Source organism: Lissotriton vulgaris, chromosome 9 (genome assembly GCF_964263255.1).
Source record: "Lissotriton vulgaris chromosome 9, aLisVul1.2, whole genome shotgun sequence".
NCBI classification, from domain to species: Eukaryota; Metazoa; Chordata; class Amphibia; order Caudata; family Salamandridae; genus Lissotriton; species Lissotriton vulgaris.
In genome coordinates, this window is record NC_141697.1 from 1,127,908,996 (window position 1) to 1,127,929,847 (window position 20,852).

The 20,852-nt window shown below is 43.6% G+C and overlaps 1 protein-coding gene across 2 annotated transcripts in view; it reads right to left on the bottom strand.

Moving 5' to 3' along the window:
- CACNA1D (calcium voltage-gated channel subunit alpha1 D) overlaps positions 1 to 20,852 on the bottom strand; it is a 1,282,477-nt gene that overhangs the window by 556,390 nt on the left and 705,235 nt on the right. For both annotated transcript variants that reach the window (XM_086939145.1, XM_086939146.1), the window contains exons 15-16: positions 8,711 to 8,831; positions 5,538 to 5,652 (exon numbers count right to left, since the gene is read on the bottom strand). In XM_086939145.1, the coding sequence (XP_086795271.1) occupies positions 5,538 to 5,652; positions 8,711 to 8,831 (236 nt within the window). The remainder of the gene's footprint in view (positions 1 to 5,537; positions 5,653 to 8,710; positions 8,832 to 20,852) is intronic.

The following is a 20,852-nucleotide window of genomic DNA, read 5'->3' on the forward strand; positions in this document are numbered from 1 at the left end:
TTAGGGGGTTTTCACTGCCATGACATGTAAAACTTGAACCCAATTGTCCATCTAAATACCATGCACCCTGACCTGGGAGAATATAGGGCCCACCTTAGGGGTGACTAATAAGTATCAAAAAATAAGTTTTAGGTCTGGCAAAAGGTTTATTTTGCCAGGTCGAATTGGCATTTTAAAACTGCACTACAGGCTGCAGTTACAGGCCTGAGATGTATGAAAAGAATGCTATTTTAGTGGGTGGCACAAAGTAATACAGCCCACCAGAAGCATTTAACTTATAGGCATTGAGTAAATGTAGTACCATCCACTACAGACTTACTAGTAAATAAAATGCACCAATCAGGTGTAGGCCAATTGTAGCACCTTTTCAAGGGTGATCACAATCACTTTACCACTAGTTAGCAGGGAAGAAGTGCAGAGAATCCCAAAAGCCATCAAAAAAGGGTTCAGCGAAGGAAGGCAGAGGAAAGCAACAATCGGGGGTGGCCATGCAGAAAAACCCAGTATCAACACTTGTAAATACCTATTCCTTTTGGTATGTGTTAATATTTTGCAACCAAAATCTAGTTGCAAAACATTAATATTTTACTGATACCTCAAAGGAGGTAGTAACGTATTAGCAAATGGGAAGAGGCCCCTTAGCAACCCATTCCCCTTTGTGAATGTTGACAAAATATTTAAATGCATTGTTAGATACTATTTTCAAGACTATGTGTTGAAACCTAGGAGGAACTACAGTACAGAGGCTAGACTTGTTTTGAAAACCAAAAATCTGTCTTCTATACATGTTCTTCATGAAGGAATTGAAGCACTTTGATTCCAAGATGTTACACAATGCTCCTTGCACCCTCAGCCAAAAACAAATCCAGAAGTGAGAAACACAAAGTCTATGATTTTTGGCAAGCCTTTTACTTTTTTCACTTTTTATAGACAATTCACATTTCGGAATTTGTGGGCTGGTTGACCGTGAAGACTTTTGACTCAACTTTTGTGTTGAAATGCAAAATGTACATACCTAGTGTGGCACATACAGAAGTACATATATTGTGAACAATTATTCTGAGGAACCAAAGACAATGTCATCCTTTTTTCCACTTGATGTGCAAATGTATTGTTGGTTTTACTACACATGATTGCTCAGTCCTGGCCTTGCAGAAGGCCTGGGTCTATGCTACATTTCTGAAGATTCCTGTTCCCTGCATAGTTATGTGCTCCTTGGAGCAAGCTTAAGTGTAATATTTGTGGTACAGAAAAAACTCAGACAAGCTTGAGCAAACTTCCTTTACCTGTTGCCGCTAAAATGTAGTTTGTCTAGGACCGTCTAAGGAAGAAATAATGCACAAAAAATTGGACTTTTTATTCTATTCTTGTATTTATTGCTGACACACAAAAGAGGACTCTTAACAAAAGTCCCCGGTCGCATTTTGCGATGCAGGGCGCGCTACGAAATTCGTTTTATTAATTAAATTGTTTACTTACCTTCAATTATCCATACTCCAGTTTTTAGCACCCCCCCCACCCTGCCCCTCCCCCCTCCCACCTCTTCACCCCACCGAAACTCCATCCACGGGCCGTGGCTGTGTAAAAGGAGCCAGTAGAATTCCATCAGAGTAGAGAACATATGGTTGAAGTTCTTCAGGCCTTGCATGAGGTGTAGTGCAAGACAGTGTCACTTCAGTGGGAAAAGGAACAGTTGTGAGAGGCATAGTGTAGAGTATATGGAACCCTGGTTTTTGATTTTGGCCTAGTCTCTCTATAATTTAGTGTGCGCACAGAGGCCTAGGCATGTACCTTGACATAAGTGGGATCTTGAACTAGACTTGTTTAGGCACACCAAGAGTGCCTTTATTTACTGGCAGAGGTGTGGGTTTAGCATGTAACGTGGTAGTGGAAGTTTGCCCTGTTCTGTGAAACAATAGTTGGTCCTGATATTTTTACTTGTGTCAATGGAGCAGAGGCCTACTGGGGCCACTGGTGTACAAGTCTGCTGCTTCTGCACACCAACCCAAGAATACCGCTAACATACCAAGTGCGTATGTGTGTTTGCCTGTCTCATTTTGGAACCCTGAGGCCTGTTGCTTTGCACAAGGGGGAGGTGAGTTTTTTCCAGGCAGTGGAAGTGTATTGCCGACATTTCTGAAGCTGGAAGGATGAGACCTAGACACTGAAGTAGGGAGTGAGTGGGACAGTGCTCCACTGACTTTGGCCTAGCTTTGTTCCGGACAAATAAGATTTACAAACATACATAAATCAGTTTTTTTCCAAGTAAATTTTCCACAACAGTGGTTACTGTGGTAGTGGGTATTTCCTCTACCAGACGTTGGATATTACCCATGTCCTCAACAAAAACAACTCCGTGGAGGCTTTTAATGGAAGGCTCAAGAAAAGAAAAAATGTTCAAACATAGTTAATGATACCCAGTTGGGTCAAGTGAATTTATAAATCGCCAATTCTCTAACATGAAACTGGTAACGATATAATGACATTCTTATATGCAGCAAACCTAAAGCTTAACCATTTGCTTTGTAACAAGCATGAACCAGCAATTATCTAACCAATATAAAGGTGTTCTCTAGTTTATATTTATTTATTCCTGCACCTATAGAAATTTCAACAGAGGCCTCTGGAAAATACATGAATCCCAGAAAGACAGATATGGCAATGTTAACAGGAGTTGGAACTATTTTATACTATAATAATCTTCTCTATTACTGCTAACTGGCCTACTACCTCTGATACTGTACACCTATTTAACATTCATGTACACAACAAGAACTTGTTTCACAGCCTCTGTCTGCTCAGTTTGTAAGGTTATTTGCAAAGCTGTAAGAAGTTGGTGCAATTCTACAGTGTCTTTGTTCCTTCACCTACTTCTCTGCTTTCCATATTCTTCATGCCCCCGTTCTATTGTGCGGCTAGGAAATATTTACATAACATTCTCACTTCTCTTTATCCTTAACCTCAAATCCTCTATTATTCTCACAACTATTACCTATTTCAGCAGTTCCTACCTTAGCCTTTCCCGTGTGCCCAAATAGTACTTTCCAATCTGATCCACATCTTTTTCATGTCCTGCAAAATGAACTTGCATCTTTAACCAGCCACCATAACTCCATAGCTGGTCACACTTATTCTCTCCACTTATACCCTTTTGCTGTCCACTGTACCTCTTCAATCTATCAACACCATCTATATTATGTGTCTGTCTATGAGTTCCACTTTGGAACCCCAAGGCCTGTTGATTTGCACAAGGGGGAGGTGAGTTTTTTCCAGACAGTGGAAGGGTACAGCTGACATTTCAGAAGCTAGAAGGAGGAGGCCTAGTCACTGAAGTCAGGACATAGGAGACAAGCCACTGACCCACATGTTGTTCCGGTTTTAAGTTCTCTTTGATTAAGGATGCCAGTCAGCTGCAGAGTACTCAGAGGACTGCTGTGTAACCAGAGCTGACGTCTGCCTGAAAGGCAATTTCACCTCTGATCAGAAGCACCAAGAAGCAAACCGACCTGCTGATACAGGGAAGGAGCCTGCCAACTCTGCAGGAGGTACGACTGTCCAGCAAGAGCCAGAAGCTGATTGACCTTTTGTCTGTGAATCTACAAGAAAAGGAAGAGTGAGAAGAGCATTGTGTGTGCCCTTAGGAGTGAAAGGGCAGTCTCTCTAGACTAATGGTTCCAGGCAGGAACAGTGACAATGTCCTTTGCCTGCACAGACTGCTGCTGCATAGAGGTGTTGTGCCTGAATGGACTATGTTGCAATATAAAAGAACTGTGCCTGAGAGGACTGTGCTGCTTCATCGAATAACCGTACCTTACCTAACTGTGGCTCAGAGAAACTGTGCATGAGGCAGATTGCCCTGCATAAGAAACTGTGTCCAAGGCTGCTCCATGCAGTAGTGACTTTTGATCCCCGTGGCCCATAAATCATATTTCACGTGAACCCAAAAGTGGGTCTGTTGACAGCTCAAGGCCCACAATACCACTGGAGCCTCACATACCTGCAAGGACTCATGCTTCGGCTTCTGCTGCAACCTGCTGTGGCCTCTGCTCGAACCTAGGAAGAACCTCCAGCCAGGGCATCTAATCCCAGAGAAGAGAGTGATTCTAAAGTGTCTTGCAAGTCTCTGCCGGCTACCAGAGAAGGACTGCAACAACTCCACAGTAGTTAGAGCTGTGAAATTGTAATTGTTTGAGACAGCTGAGCGCACAGACTGTTTAAAGAAGAGGTAATCTGCACAACCTGCCTGACAAGAGTTTGAACCCACGCGGTTGGGGGCCTGCCGAATTACATAAAGAAAGGACACCCAGGAAATAGGAAGAGAGGGTGATCAGGACCCAAGACTCTATAGTCCAAGCACCAGTAAAGTACTTGTGTCCATAGAATACTCTGTGATGTAATGAGTTTGACCTGTGTATTAAAGTACTTTTCTTTACCAAAGTAACACACTGGTTGGACTATAAGTTATTGCGGAGCTGAAGACTGCTGAGTTCTAAGCTTATGGATCTCCATATCAGTTTGACTGCTTGCCATTGCTACCACTGTATGAAGTGCTGATGTGGCTGGACTTGGCCCAGTTTTCCAGAGTCAACGTAGGACGGACTACAAGACATAACCGACAACTACAGACTGCATGGCTGAGGCACAGTTCCTGCTTCTTGCCCCATGGCCCCTTGAATAGGGTCTGAAAGGAACGATAATCTCAGAAGGAAAGAAATGAATGGTTGCGGTTCTCAACTAGAAGAGTGAAATATAATGTGGTATTGAAAGTAATACTTTCAGTCTTTTACTTGACTGAAGAATTACTGGGGAGCACTAGTGGAGGTGGATCCATTGCTGAATCCATTTCAAGAGCATGACAAAACTTAGTGCATTTTTACTCTTCTACTTCCAAGTAGATAAGATCTTCTTCAAATGTCTACATTGAAAATTCTGTGGCTGAGACCCTTCATGCCACGAACAAATTGTCTGAAGAATGGAAATAACAGAGTGGAGAAGTAACACATTGTAATGAAGGTTGCATCTAAAGCCTTGGCTTCTATTCGGAAATGGGGGGGGGGCACCCCTTTCATGCCCCCTCCTACTTGTGAGTTTGAAAGGATGACAACATTGATTTTGGGGTCATTAAGAATTTTCAGGACTTGTAAAAGGACTTTGTACATTCAGAAAAGACATTTTGTTGGCCTCAACCCTGTGATTTTTGCGAATCTGACCCTAGATCCTGCCTAAGGTATGTCCACAGAGATTCAGATGATATTGTAGAGTAGGTAGGTTTGCTTCTACAAGCACGAGTTCCTGGCTCTGCAAAGTCTTTCAAAACACAACTGTAAGCTGAAGAGTTAGGATAGGTAATGCAAAAAAATATAACAAATTCTCCTTCAGAAAATAAAGTATTGTAGGCTATTTCATCTGTGACCTTTCCCAATGGTATTCAAAGTCTTTTGTACATTAGCACTTCGCATAATTCCAAAATCAAAACATACACTAAATCAGTTCTCTTCTCCATTACATTGTCATGGTACGAATTGGTTCTGTTTTACCTTGCACTCTTTTTCTTTTGTTTTTCTTCTGCTTCCTCCTTCTGGGCTGTGTTTAAGCTCTCAGCATCTGCTAAGTTGTCAACAGCGATGGCCAAGAAAACGTTCAACAGGATATCTGGTTCACAGAATGTTAAGGTAATTTCTGCATAACAGTTGCTTTGGTTTTTTAAATTACTCCCACACTTTTTTATCACTGCTCAAAATAGCAATCATACAACAAACAAAAGGTAACTATGAGTTAGTCAGGATTTGCGCCCATGGGTACTGATATGGTATGGTGACTCAGTCCCTACATACTGACGTTCTGTGATCCCAGGCATAGTTCTGTTTTCAAACAAAATCCTTGCAAAAACCTGAATATTAAAGAAACACTGGAAAGGAACCAAAGCTTAATGTGACCAATCAACCCAAGGAAGGTTTAAAAATAAAGAGTAGGGTATAATTCTAAGATTCCGAGTGTGCATGCTAATGTTTTGTAAATAATAAAAAATATGCTAATTGGGTGCACGTCCTTGTTCATGGGTGCTAGGATTTCTATGAAGAAAAATATTGAAAACTGATCTAAAAGAAGGAGTTTTAGAGGGTGATGGATGATAAAGTGGATGGAAACATACAACTTTTGGAAATGTTACAGTAAGGGTGATAGATAAACGTTCAAAGTGTCCAAGAAGTGATCCATAGACACTGCAGCTTTAGAAAGAACATTAATGAATGTGCAAATTAAAGTTACTGTAAAATGGCAAGCTTTGAAACATATACAAAACACTCTTAAGTGATAAAAACTGTAGCAAATACTATGAGAAATAGCTGCGTGAAAAGGAGAGAGGAGGGGAGTGTCACATTTTCAGAAATATGGCTTCTACCCTTTTTTCCCTGGCACTGGAGCGGAAATCAGCTGCTGTGCACCACAGAGACACCTTTGCGCCATAGTGCGAGGGTGTCTCTTTGAGTCTAACATAGGTTTTGTACTGGAAGGGTACCTTACCAGTACAAAATACTATGCATGGACTGACTTAAACCATTTTCGCTCTTTGTGTGCATGCTGTATGGTGCAGCACATGTACAAAGTCGGAAAAGGAAGGAGAAATGAAAGCATTTCTCCTTACTTGTGCCTACTTCAAAAGGGCGCAGTTTCTGACGCTAAACCCTGTCTCCTTTATTTAGTAAATTGGGTTTTCGCATCAGAAACCTTGGGTGGTTGCATGGGAATGCCCATGCTCCACCCATGGTACGCCCCTTTGGTGCTATGTAATGTCAGGCAGCGCTCTGCGCTGCTTTGCGTTACTTTCACGTTATTTCCAGCGCGCTAGACTGGAAAGTAAATCGGAAAAAAAGATTTTTACGCCGATTGGCATCACTTTTGTGATGCGAACACAGCAGAAAATCTTAGGAAATCTCCCCCCTTGTGTGCTGTGATGAAGTAGTGATACTTGTTAATGATGTGATATATTATAGTACGCTAGTTAAAAAACACATGGGTTCCTTTTCCTTATGTTTGAGACGGAGGTTTCTTAAGTGCTTCAAAACAAAGTACTGTACCACTACATAACCAGTATACAACAGCATTCAAAAACCTTATTTTCTAGTAGGACCCATGACAAAATACCACTAAAAAATACTACTTAATATAAATATTGGGGCATATTATCAAGAGGGTTTATCTCCGCTTTTTTGGCCTTAAAAGCCAAGAAAGCGGAGATAAAATGATCTCCCTATTACCTAGATGTCGCTAACACTAGTTAGCGACAGCTATTAGGAGATAGCCACCATCTTGGGCCCCACTTTGCATGTCAGTAATTTATCACTAATGACATGCAAAGTGGGCGTGCCAAGATGTTAGCGACTGGAAACAGTCGCTAAAATCGCTATCTCCTATTACCAACATTTGGAGATATTCGCGCTAAGTGCGAATATCTCCAAAAGCTAACACCTGCCCTGAGCAGTTCTTAGCCATGTTATCCAATGGGAGGTGGATAACATGGCTAAGAGCATTAGCTCGGTAATGCATGAATATTGCTGACTTTTCAGCGATATTCATGCATTGAGGAGATTTTTATCGCATTTGCAATAAACCTTGGTAATACCAAGGTTTATTTGTGGTAAAAATCGCCGCAGCTCAGCGGTAAATTTTTGTCTCTAGCCAAGCAATAGAGATAATTATTGCTATTGCTTGGTAATATGCCCCATTATGTCCCAAATATAATTTACAAAAGACCATCCCATTGGGTTTAGATCTTCTATTATTAACTTCAATGTGGAGATATATTTTAGAGTATAATTAGTCCATCATATTCTGGTGTGACACCCTCTAATAATGCCTGATGCAGTAACACAACTGGTCACCTGAATGGTGGCCCTTAGAATTAGGACCTGTTCCCAGCCCTAAGAGCACGGTAAAAAACTTGGGAGTGTTATTAGATCAGACACTCACTTTTAAAGACCACGTAAACCAAGTGGCTGGTACCTGCTTTCGGGCAATTGGGATGCTAAGAAGAGTGTTCCCCTATCTGCCAGATTGCCACAGGAAAACACTTGTGCAGGCGCTAGTCATCAGCAGAGTGGATTACTGTAACGGTCTTCTTTTAGGAGCTAATGAAGGGCAACTTAATAAGTTACAAGTAATCCAAAATACGGCAGCAAGGACAGTCCTGAATGTTCCCTCTAGGACTCCTTCCCGCCCCCTGCTAGACTCCACTGGTTACCAGTGAGGAAGCGAGTACAGTTTAAGACTCTATGTACCATTCACAAAAGTGTGATAGGCGAAGGCCCAAAATATCTGGCCAAAATCTTTCAGCCATATGTTCCTGGGCGCTCTCTGCGTTCTAGTAACCTGCAGCTACTGCAGATACCTAGAATAAAGAAGTCCAGACAAGGAGGCCGAGCGCTGGCCATGTGGGACCAGTGCTCTGGAACTCTCTACCTCTTGAGCTGAGATCACTCACTAGCCATCTGACCTTTCGGAAGACCTTAAAAACACACTTATTTACCAGCAATTAACTCTTCCTTTGTAATATGTACTACCCCGCTGAACAAGACCATCTGGAGTTATATTCTTACTGGCAAAGCGCGGAGATATCCCTTTGAGGGTCTATTCAGGCGCTATACAAGAATATAAAATAAAAATAAATAAAACACTAATAAATCATTTGTAATATTAAGTGTGAGAAGGATACAGTTACCACAAATAAAAAGTATGATGAAGTATATGCAGACTATCATTCCAGATGAAGCTGGTCCACCATATGCAATGATACCATCATACATGACAGCATTCCAGTCTTCACCTGTCAGAATCTAATAATCAAAAGAAAACAACATGGTTAAGATTAGCCTTTCTCTAAAGAATAGTAATTGACAATAACCCTTACAAAACCTTTTTATAAGGTGTACCACCCAGGTTGTGCCTAATTTGTTTCAAACTTGGACGCTAACAAAGGTCATGCCTGGTTAGTGCTTGGATGGGAAGGGTGACAGAAAATATGACTGATTATGTTTGGCCATTATATTTTCTTCATCAATCTCAGTCACACAATTAATAGGGAAGGACTGGTAAACATTTAATTTAAAGCATTTGACCCCAAGCTGGTTTAGATATGAAAACAATATCTGTGAGTGATTTGTTGGTGCTAGGGAAGATTGTCCTTTTATAAAGATTTTGTGCATTGCATTGTTAATACCAATGTAAAACAACTGAGCACAAACTGGCAGTGTTCCAAAGATCTATCACACACTCACAATGCCTCGATTCAAAAGGATGCATACCTCTATATTTAAAAATAATCTAATTATGGAGTTTCTTGATGTGGTCCGGTGTCAAATCACCGGTCAAGGACTGAAAATAATGAAAGACCAGCACTGAAAAAACAGTTTCCACACCATGCACATCAAATTAATTTCAACTTTGTTTTATGTAGTTATATAGAAGGTTTAAAAAAAGTTGATGGTTATTCACAATTTTAATCAATAATTAATGTGAAGAAACAAATAACTTGTACACAATTATGTTGCTTGGCTCATTACTGATAAATACATCGATTCAACAAGTGAAGAGATTCCATAGTCATTACATAACAATATTATTCTCAGTGCATTTCATGTCAATGAGAGCCCTTCTTCAGGTGACCCTGAGTGGGTTTATCACAAAGCACATCCACTATGTAACTTTCATTACAGTGGCAGATAAATATGGACCCTGGTTTGAAGAAGTGGCTGTTGCCTTCTAAACAATGTCAAAGCTGTCCTGAAATGCTTTAATCGTGTAAGAGCCCAGCCATTCTAGGTTCTGCCATATTGGACACAGAAATGCCTAACACAATTAAGAAAATTAATATTGTGATGGAACTTAGTGTGATAAGCACTTCCAGGTGAAAATAATACTGTAAAATACAGTACTTGTTCATTCAGTTAAATCACTCATTCAGTGAGGCAATGTAGGGCATTGTCTATGAGGGTGATATGCTGAGGTGCAGAATTAAATTAAGTGAATGTTATACATTATGACATTAACCCAATTAGTAAGTATGCAATAGCAATGCTAGCGTCCTCGGAAACTGATCCACCCTGGCTGACTCATTCCAGTAAAAGAAAACCAGGGCTAGGAGGGAGTACATGCTCAAATTTTGTAAAGTCAGTATAGATTGTAGGGTCTATAATATCTCCTTGTATGTGATATTACACTCTGACCACTTTGCATATTGGAGGTCTGACGGCACGAGCAAAGCCAATGATCTACAGCATGTGATAATACCAGCTGCTCCTTCCTAGTACAGGCCTCTTGAAGGATCAAGTTTACATGATCTTTTGTAGGAGGTTTATGCCTTCATGCAAGACCAATATGAAAGAGGTTATATGACAACTAGTTCTTGGAGCTTTGGATCCCTTTAGGGAAATGCCAGAGGTGGGGAAGAGACTAATGCTCAGAGGCCCTGGTGAAAGCCCACACCTGTGATGGGACTTGCTGGACGTGGGAACATAGACAAGACAAAAGGATCAGTCCAAGGAAGCCTCAGCGGGGCTTGACTCAGGTGGGACGAGGTTCAAGAGGTTAAGGTAATGGTATAGATCTCTAGATGAAGAGAGTTGCGATCTCTCTTTTCATTCTCTCATGAGAGTCCCTGAGATTTTTCAAATTTGACCACAGCTCAAAGGCTATAGAAAGAGATCCCAACAGTGCACTCGTTAGGCTGCACACCAGTTCACAATTAAGTTAACAAGATGCACCTACAGCCTTTGAAGAATAGACCCCAACTATTATCAACTGAAGCAGCAGACAGGAGGTTAGCCATATTCCAGTTCACAATTGGTGTCTCTATTGTAAAACACTTTGCACATATTTCACAGCAGACCCTTTTATGCATAAGTTAAATATGGAGCAAACGTAGAAAAAGGCCAGGACTGCACTGTACAGGGTCATAGGCTAAAATGCAACCAACAAGTGATTAGTGAGGTAGCTGGATTCTGGGAACAGATTCGGATTGCTATTGCACCATAATGTAGTTTTCTTTACAGAAGTGCAGAGTACCATGGCTAGGTTACAATGGGTCCCAGTACAAGCAAACTAATTGAGCCCCCAGACTAGTGTGACATTTCTATCTCTCAGCTGCCCTAACACTCTTCAGCCTCTTTCAAAAGAGACTGTGTTAGACCTGACAGCCTTAGGGTGGACTTCCCCCAATTATTTGCCTATCTACCTCTATCTTTCTGTTCTCGTTTTTGCTGGCTTTAGGACTCTGAGCACTTGACCATTGCTAACCAGTGCTAAAGTGCATGTGCAGGGTAACATTTGCTCATACCCAATTGAAATATTTAATGTACTTATAAGTTCCTAGTAAAAAGCACTACATGTGCCCAGGGCCTGTAAATTAAATGCTACTAGTGTGCCTGCAGCACTGGTTGTGCTACCCACCTTAGAAGCCCTCTAACCATGTCTCAGGCCTGCCACTTCAAGGTCCATCTGTGCAGTTTACTGCCACCTCGACTTGATATTTAAAACTACTTCCCAAGCTTTAACCTCCCCTTTTTTACACCTAAGTCACTCCTCAGGTAGGCCCTAGCAAGCCCTAAGGGCAGGATGCTGTGTAATCAAATGGTAGGACATGTACTGCTGTGAGGCCTACTCCTTAAAATACCTTTATGGTGTAATTTCTGAATAGAAAGGAGTATCTGTATTATGTTTCATATATTTGGATTGGCAATGATAAATCCTCTTTACTGGTAAAGTTGGATTTAAAATTACCATTTTAGAAAAGCCACTTTTAGAAAGTGGACATTTCTCGGCTGTTACTGCTCTGTGTGTCTTGCAGCTTGTCTCTAATACAAGTCTAGGATGGGTGACAGTTACACTTTGTGAATTCTCTCCAGACAGCTACAAGCACAGGAAGGCTAGATGTGGCTGAGTACCCATATACATCCATCTACCTCCTGGGCAGGAAGGGGCTCACACTCACACTTCAAAGGGCAGTGGCTTGATCCCACACAAAGGACTGATTATCCCCACAGACAGCCTGGCAGACAGGACTGGGTTGAAAGGGATACTGGTGCACTTCAAAGCCCTTCTTTGAAGTCTCCCCCACTTCAAAGGCATATTTGGGTATAAGTACTGGGACTCTGACCCCAGCAAATCAGACACTTCTGGATCTACACCTGAACCTCTGTCAGAATGCCTTCTGTGCTGCTCGAAGGACTCTGCTGGATTGCTGATCTGGAAGGCCTACTTGTCTGTTTGTTGCCCTGCTGCTCTATGACTCTGCTGAAGGATAGCAAACTTCTGCCTTCTTCCAAGTGATCTCCAAGGTGATGTTGGCTTGCTTCCTGTTGTTTGAGACTCAGGAATATCAAAGTCTCTACCCCTGCTCCTGTGCCTGCCTCACTAGAAGTGATTCAGAAAGGGGGGTGGTGATGAACAGAGTGTCTGAATTAAGCAGACCACTCTTACCCAGTCCAAAATCAGGGCTTGATCCATCACCGTTTTTTAGCTCACTGCACCATCCCAGCTCAGAACTTGGCTATATGCAAATTAGTCTGACCCTGGCCCAGTGCATCATGGGAACAGGGCAGACCAAACTACCAAGCCAATTCTTGTACTGGGAAGGAAACAAGCTACCGGGGACCGGTTTCTGGCATTTCAGCCGTCTTTGGCCCGGCTTGCTTGAATCCTGATGGGGCAATGAGCTAGGGACTCACATCTGAGTATACCCTTCCACGCTTATGGTGGACAAAAATGATTCAGAAAGGGGGGTGGTGATGAACAGAGTGTCTGAATTAAGCAGACCACTCTTACCCAGTCCAAAGATCAGGGCTTGATCCAGCACCGTTTTTTAGCTCACTGCACCATCCCAGCTCAGAACTTGGCTATATGCAAATTAGTCTGACCCTGGCCCAGTGCATCATGGGAACAGGGCAGACCAAACTACCAAGCCAATTCTTGTACTGGGAAGGAAACAAGCTACCAGGGACCGGTTTCTGGCATTTCAGCCGTCTTCGGCCCGGCTTGCTTGAATCCTGATGGTGCAATGAGCTAGGGACTCACATCTGAGTATACCTTTCCACGCTTATGGTGGACAAAAATGATTCAGAAAGGGGGGTGGTGATGAACAGAGTGTCTGAATTAAGCAGACCACTCTTACCCAGTCCAAAGATCAGGGCTTGATCCATCACCGTTTTTAGCTCACTGCACCATCCCAGCTCAGAACTTGGCTATATGCAAATTAGTCTGACCCTGGCCCAGTGCATCATGGGAACAGGGCAGACCAAACTACCAAGCCAATTCTTGTACTGGGAAGGAAACAAGCTACCGGGGACCGGTTTCTGGCATTTCAGACGTCTTCGGCCCGGCTTGCTTGAATCCTGATGGTGCAATGAGCTAGGGACTCACATCTGAGTATACCCTTCCACGCTTATGGTGGACAAAAATGATTCAGAAAGGGGGGTGGTGATGAACAGAGTGTCTGAATTAAGCAGACCACTCTTACCCAGTCCAAAGATCAGGGCTTGATCCATCACCGTTTTTTAGCTCACTGCACCATCCCAGCTCAGAACTTGGCTATATGCAAATTAGTCTGACCCTGGCCCAGTGCATCATGGGAACAGGGCAGACCAAACTACCAAGCCAATTCTTGTACTGGGAAGGAAACAAGCTACCGGGGACCGGTTTCTGGCATTTCAGCCGTCTTCGGCCCGGCTTGCTTGAATCCTGATGGTGCAATGAGCAAGGGTCTCACATCTGAGTATACCCTTCCACGCTTATGGTGGACAAAAATGATTCAGAAAGGGGGGTGGTGATGAACAGAGTGTCTGAATTAAGCAGACCACTCTTACCCAGTCCAAAGATTAGGGCTTGATCCATCACCGTTTTTAGCTCACTGCACCATCCCAGCTCAGAACTTGGCTATATGCAAATTAGTCTGACCCTGGCCCAGTGCATCATGGGAACAGGGCAGACCAAACTACCAAGCCAATTCTTGTACTGGGAAGGAAACAAGCTACCGGGGACCGGTTTCTGGCATTTCAGCCGTCTTCGGCCCGGCTTGCTTGAATCCTGATGGTGCAATGAGCTAGGGACTCACATCTGAGTATACCCTTCCACGCTTATGGTGGACAAAAATGATTCAGAAAGGGGGGTGGTGATGAACAGAGTGTCTGAATTAAGCAGACCACTCTTACCCAGTCCAAAGATCAGGGCTTGATCCATCACCGTTTTTTAGCTCACTGCACCATCCCAGCTCAGAACTTGGCTATATGCAAATTAGTCTGACCCTGGCCCAGTGCATCATGGGAACAGGGCAGACCAAACTACCAAGCCAATTCTTGTACTGGGAAGGAAACAAGCTACCGGGGACCGGTTTCTGGCATTTCAGCCGTCTTCGGCCCGGCTTGCTTGAATCCTGATGGTGCAATGAGCTAGGGACTCACATCTGAGTATACCCTTCCACGCTTATGGTGGACAAAAATGATTCAGAAAGGGGGGTGGTGATGAACAGAGTGTCTGAATTAAGCAGACCACTCTTACCCAGTCCAAAGATCAGGGCTTGATCCATCACCGTTTTTTAGCTCACTGCACCATCCCAGCTCAGAACTTGGCTATATGCAAATTAGTCTGACCCTGGCCCAGTGCATCATGGGAACAGGGCAGACCAAACTACCAAGCCAATTCTTGTACTGGGAAGGAAACAAGCTACCGGGGACCGGTTTCTGGCATTTCAGCCGTCTTCGGCCCGGCTTGCTTGAATCCTGATGATGCAATGAGCTAGGGACTCACATCTGAGTATACCCTTCCACGCTTATGGTGGACAAAAATGATTCAGAAAGGGGGGTGGTGATGAACAGAGTGTCTGAATTAAGCAGACCACTCTTACCCAGTCCAAAGATCAGGGCTTGATCCATCACCGTTTTTTAGCTCACTGCACCATCCCAGCTCAGAACTTGGCTATATGCAAATTAGTCTGACCCTGGCCCAGTGCATCATGGGAACAGGGCAGACCAAACTACCAAGCCAATTCTTGTACTGGGAAGGAAACAAGCTACCGGGGACCGGTTTCTGGCATTTCAGCCGTCTTTCTATTGGGATAGATTTAATTGTGGACTTACCTATCTCAGGGGGCAAAAAAACTACAATAATGGTCATGGTGGACTCCTTTTTGAAGATGGCCCATTTTTCAGGTCCAACAAAGTTACACAGTGCCTAGGAAGCCGCCAAATATTTCCTTTGTGATGTTTACAGACTATTTGGTTGTCCTGAGAAGATAACCTCAGACCGAGACCAACAGTTTATATCTCATTTTTGGAATGATTTTTGCACGGTATTGGGTATATCCAAAACTTCAACTTCAGGTTTTCATCCACAAACCAATGGACTCACTTAGAGCACCAACCAAACCTTAGGACAATACTTGAGATGTTTTTGTAACGCCACTGCTGACAATTTGGTATCCCTTCTTTCTTTTGTAGCTTGCGCCTTTAACAATAGTGTTCACAGTACCACCAAGGTCATTTCCTTTTTCTGTTTGAAAAGGTTTCACCCCAAATCAAGTCCTGAGGTACCGAGGGTGCCTACATCCATTCCTGCAGTCTGCGTTGTTTTATCTACAAGATAAAACAAAAAAATAAGTAGAAAAGAACCTACAGGCCAGGGATAGGATGAATGCGCATTCCGATAAACATCGGTGTCCTGAACCAGACTATCAGGTTGGAGATCAGGTATGGTTGTCCTCCCAGTTTTTGTCTTCTAGGGGTGAGAATTCTAAGTTTAACTCTCGCCTTTTGGGTCCCTTATCGATCACTCACAAGATTAATCCTGTCAATGTGTAATTGCTCCTTCCAGATCCTTGAAAAGTACATCCGAACTTTCATGTTTCTCAAATGAAACCTTATGTTCTTGACAGCTTCTACAGGGTACCTCCTCCTCTTCCACCCATTGTGGTTGACAGGCAACCCAAAATTGAAGTTTCCATTATTGTGGATTCCCGTATTTTTGGGGGAAATTTGCAATATCTTGTTTGATGGAAATGTTATCCTATTTCTGAACAGTCCTAGGTTCATGTCCCTGCTCTTGTCTGTACATTTTTCTGTAGCCATCCCACCACAAATCCGAAGCTCCTAGGGTGGAGGTATACTGTCGGGAAAGGAGCGTTTTGGCGCTGGGGCCCTACACAGCACACCTTAGAGGCAGCACTGCCACTGAGGCGCGTGATGCGCTTTTTGTTCGCGTTAGCTCTCAGCTGTGGCTTTTTGAGGAGGGTTGGACTACTACAAGCAGCATGGGGTGCCCTGAATAATGAAGTCAGACACCACTGTGGTTTTGTAGTGGTGTATGGGGTGCTCGGGCCATCTTGTGTATTTATATGTGCTCTATCCAATATAGTGCCTTGTCTTTGCAGTCTGTGGAGTTTCCCAATCTGCCAGGGGGTGTGCACTGGATAATTTGGGTTGTGTTGTGACTTTTCCAGACTAGGATTGTGGTCCCTGCTTGAACAAGGTGCATACCTCTTCCTCTGACAACTAGAGGCCCATCTTCTAATAGTCTGCATCTGAAATATCAAAACTCACTAACATTCTCATATACACACTATATTATTTCTACTTCCTGCACTGTAGTTCAACAATGCAAAGCCATAACCCCAAAAAGCATCACTCACTAAAGCCAACATGATTGGCCCTTATAAAGTGCATGCAGAATAAGACATAATAATGCTCTGACCTCAGACTCACACTGCTGCCCTTACATAGGCACACGCTTCATGCTGCACTCATATAAGCATATGCTGCACTCACACAGGTACAACATTCAACTTGTGGTCTGTATATGCCTCCCTCTGAACTCACCCAAACTCAACTTTCAACTTGTAGACCACTTATCCAGCACTCACAAAAGACAATGTTAATCTTACATTCACACAGGCATATCCCTCACTATGTACTCACAAAACAGGGTGGCCATGCTACACTTATTCAAGCACACTGCTCACATACAGGTATGCTCCTCACTAGGAAGGAAAGAGTTTGGGCAGATGGTGGCCTAGGAGGCACAGGCTAAATAACTGGTGCTTTGGTCCACTAGTGTAATTCAAAGCTCTTGAAGGAAGCTACACTGAAGCCTGAATGTCCACTGAGGTTATCTACTCTCCCATAAACTACACGTGGACCATCAGATTAGACTGTATGACTCTTATCTTTGTGAACGTTTGTCGAGAAGAGTGTTGGCATTAAAAAAAGGCCCACCTGCCTTCTAAAAAGCAAGGTGGTGATTTTCTATATAGTAAAATCATATGCTAAAATTAATAAAGAAATAAAGAAAAACAAAAGGAAAAACTAAATGTGGCAGGCATATGCCAAAAGTAAAGATTCACACTGGTCTGCCATCTTGGAACAGTAAAGAATAACTGAGTATGCAGAATACTGTTTCAAGGTGGTGGCATGGGTTTGAAGCTTGAATTGGTGATGTCTGGAGCTCTGCATAAGATAGGTGTGGACGAGGCAATGGCAATAAAGCTGCTGGTACTCTCATCACACAATTAGCTCAAGTCTGCATTTGCAGGTGACCAATGGAAAGGAAAGGAAAGGAAAAATCTCATGAGGTCAGTTATACTGGGCAAATACTGGTACTTAAATCACCAGGCATCCTAAAGACCTGCAGTTATGTACTAGGGAGAACCAAATATTGGCAACAAAGACAATGGCTGAAGAGGGCTGATCCACTACCCAATTGTATGTATGCTGTTCTGAAGGGCTAAACTAATATGTGAATGACTCTCTGTCTGATGAATAACTGAAGTGGACTTGCCTGAAGATCAGTTTCTCTATGCAAGATTATGCTTAAAAAAAAAAAAATATGAGACTGCTGAGACAGCAAAAACAGTCTTTAGGTTAGACCTAAATTAAACAGAAAGGGCTCCTGATACTGCAAACATGTGTGAGGTATAGCACAGGATCACTGTGGCTCTTTTCTAAGAATGAATATGCTTATTGGTTCTTTAATAGTAAATGCGGTGTCCTGTTCCAACTAAAGATGTAAGCAATAACCCAATTATCGTACATTTTGGATGTTTGCATGTATTTGAGTTTAGTAGTATTACCGGTGGGAGCAACAGTTTTACCATACCAGCAATGCATTAAAACCACATAATTCAAACATAAAGGGGGTGATTAGGATGGCGGGCGGATTGTCACTGCCGGCGCGGCAGTGGCGATCCGCCCACCATCCCAACGTAATTTACCCCCGTCCTATTACAATGGCGGGGGGTATTGCGGCAGACGCAAAGTGCGTCTGCCGCTTTTCCGCCGGTCGGCAATGGCTGGGCAGACTTGGGCCTCAATATGGTGGTGGTGTCTAACAGGCACTGCTATCCATATTGGGATGCAGGGTGTCACAGGCCTTTCTATGGCGGTGAAGCTGGCGGGTAATTGCTTTGGGTGCCCGTTGTGGAGGCTAAAGTCTGCCCGTCATCCTAATAACCCCCAAAATATCTGTCATTACCACTAGTAAGATGCTGGTGGTTACCATTAAGCAGAAATGTGAAGTTTTTTTCCAGGAATTAGAACCCTGCTGTAACTCAAAACCTTCGCGACCGGAGACAGAAGCTGAGATTCACTCGGTTTGCCCAGCATTGTGATCACAAACGCGGTCTACCCCATCCTTATGCCAATTTCGGCCTTCAATTGACTACGGCTCCACTCACGGCTGACATAGTTACGCCGTGTGCTGTTCTATTTACTCTACATGCTGCACCTGGCAATTTCCTTCTAACGTGCCGCTCAAGCCAACTATCCATTGTTTAAATCTGGCGGTGTCCTGCCATTCACAAGGACACGTCCTGCATTCATGATTGGACCACTCGGTTGCACACTTTGCCTTGCTAACACCCCCCTTATAGGATTAGTTTATTAAATACAGGCATGTTACCTTAATGTCATGAAGATGATCTGACTATTCATTGAAGGGATCGAAACGCTGTCGACACAATGTACAGCATATACATTCACTAAACTGTTATGTTTAACATGTAATGGTGTCTCAACGATATTCTATCTGTTCCATTTGTAATGTGCTCATAAACAGACACGCTTTTTTTGCCTGAACCCTTTACCTAATGTTGTTTGTCCGTTTGTGTTAGTAGGACGCAGGCTGGGTCCCACTTCGATTATTTACCCTATTTTGTGTTATACTCTTATTGCATATTAAATACCTGTCCGGCTGGACAGAGAAATATAGTACTGATTGAGTCTATATTCATTTTTTATGTACTAGGTCATTGTCTAGGGAGCCATCTTTTTCCACCACAAGTTAGCAGACACCCACGACAGCTTCAACACCCAGACAGCCCCAACAGACAGCAACACAACAGACCCTCCGCACACCATCCACCATGACCCCCTGTTAGCCTGGGCCAGCATGAGCATCGATGACACCGTCAAGACCATGTGCACAATCCACTCCTGCACCACATCTTCAACAGAGCAAGCAGCTCCATCGCACCCCACCTGTGCAACGTCATCGATCTCTCCCTCGAGACTGCAACCTTCCCAGAGATCTGGAAACACGCTGAGATTAACGCCCTACTCAAAAAACCTAAGGCAGACCCACGAGACCTCAAGAACTTCCGGCCCATCTCTCTGCTCCCCTTCCCAGCCAAGGTAATCGAGAAAACCGTCAACAGACAGCTAATCCGATACCTCAAAGAAAACAGAATCCTGGACCCTTCCCAGTCAGGGCTCCACAGCAACCAGAGCACTGAGACTGCCCTCATCGCCGCCACCGACGACATCAGGACCCTGCTGGACAACGTAGAGGCCGCAGCACTCATCCTCCTAGACCTCTCTGCCGCCTTTGACACCGTCTGCCACCGCACACTACGCGTACGCCTCCACGCCGCAGGGATCCGAGACAAGGCCCTGGATTGGACCACCTCCTTCCTCTCCGGCAGAACCCAGAGTGTCTGCCTCCCCCCATTCCGTTACAAAGCCTCCGAGATCATCTGCGGCGTACCCCAGGGATCCTCCCTCAGCCCGACGCTGTTCAACATTTACTTGGCCCCGCTCGCACATGTAGCCCGACAGCACGACCTCAACATAATCTCCTATGCCGACGACACTCAGCTGATCCTCTCCCTCACCAAGGACCCCATCACCGCCAAAGCCAACCTTCACGAAGGAATGAAGGCCGTCGCTGACTGGATGAAGACCAGCCATCTAAAGCTGAACTCGGACAAGATGGAGGTCCTCATCCTCGGCTCCAACCCTTCAGCCTGTCAGCTCGTCATGAGCACAGCTCCACCGTGCCTCATGACGAGCCCAGCTCGTCATGAGCCTCGAAGAAGTTAAGAAGGGAAGCCTCGCTCACATAATATGAAAAATCTAAGAAGTTTCTGGCTGAAACCCCTGTTCCGGAAACTGTGCATAACATAAGGCAATGTAACACAGCTATCTTCGTGTGTCTGCGTGGTATTAGCCCGCAGTTATTAGCCTGTTCTGTAAAATTCCTTAAAGAAGCTCAAAAGCTATTGATTACAGCATCACGAGATCTTAATGGTTAGCGTTATTAAGACTTTTTACTTGTTTGTCTTTTATATGGAATACTTTGAACTTGTCCACTCTCTCTATATTTATTTGTTAATCTACTTATTTATAGAGGGCATGGCCAATGCTTCCCTCTTGGGATTAAGTTTGATAAAAGTACACAGAGTTTGATGATGGGGTGGGTCATTTTGTTCCCAGTACTAACACCTGGCGTAGTGCTTATTACAGTTATTCAGGGGACAGTTCACACTTCTTACAACGTCCGAGCTATTTTTCTTCTTGATAAATGTGTTCTTTATGAATGAT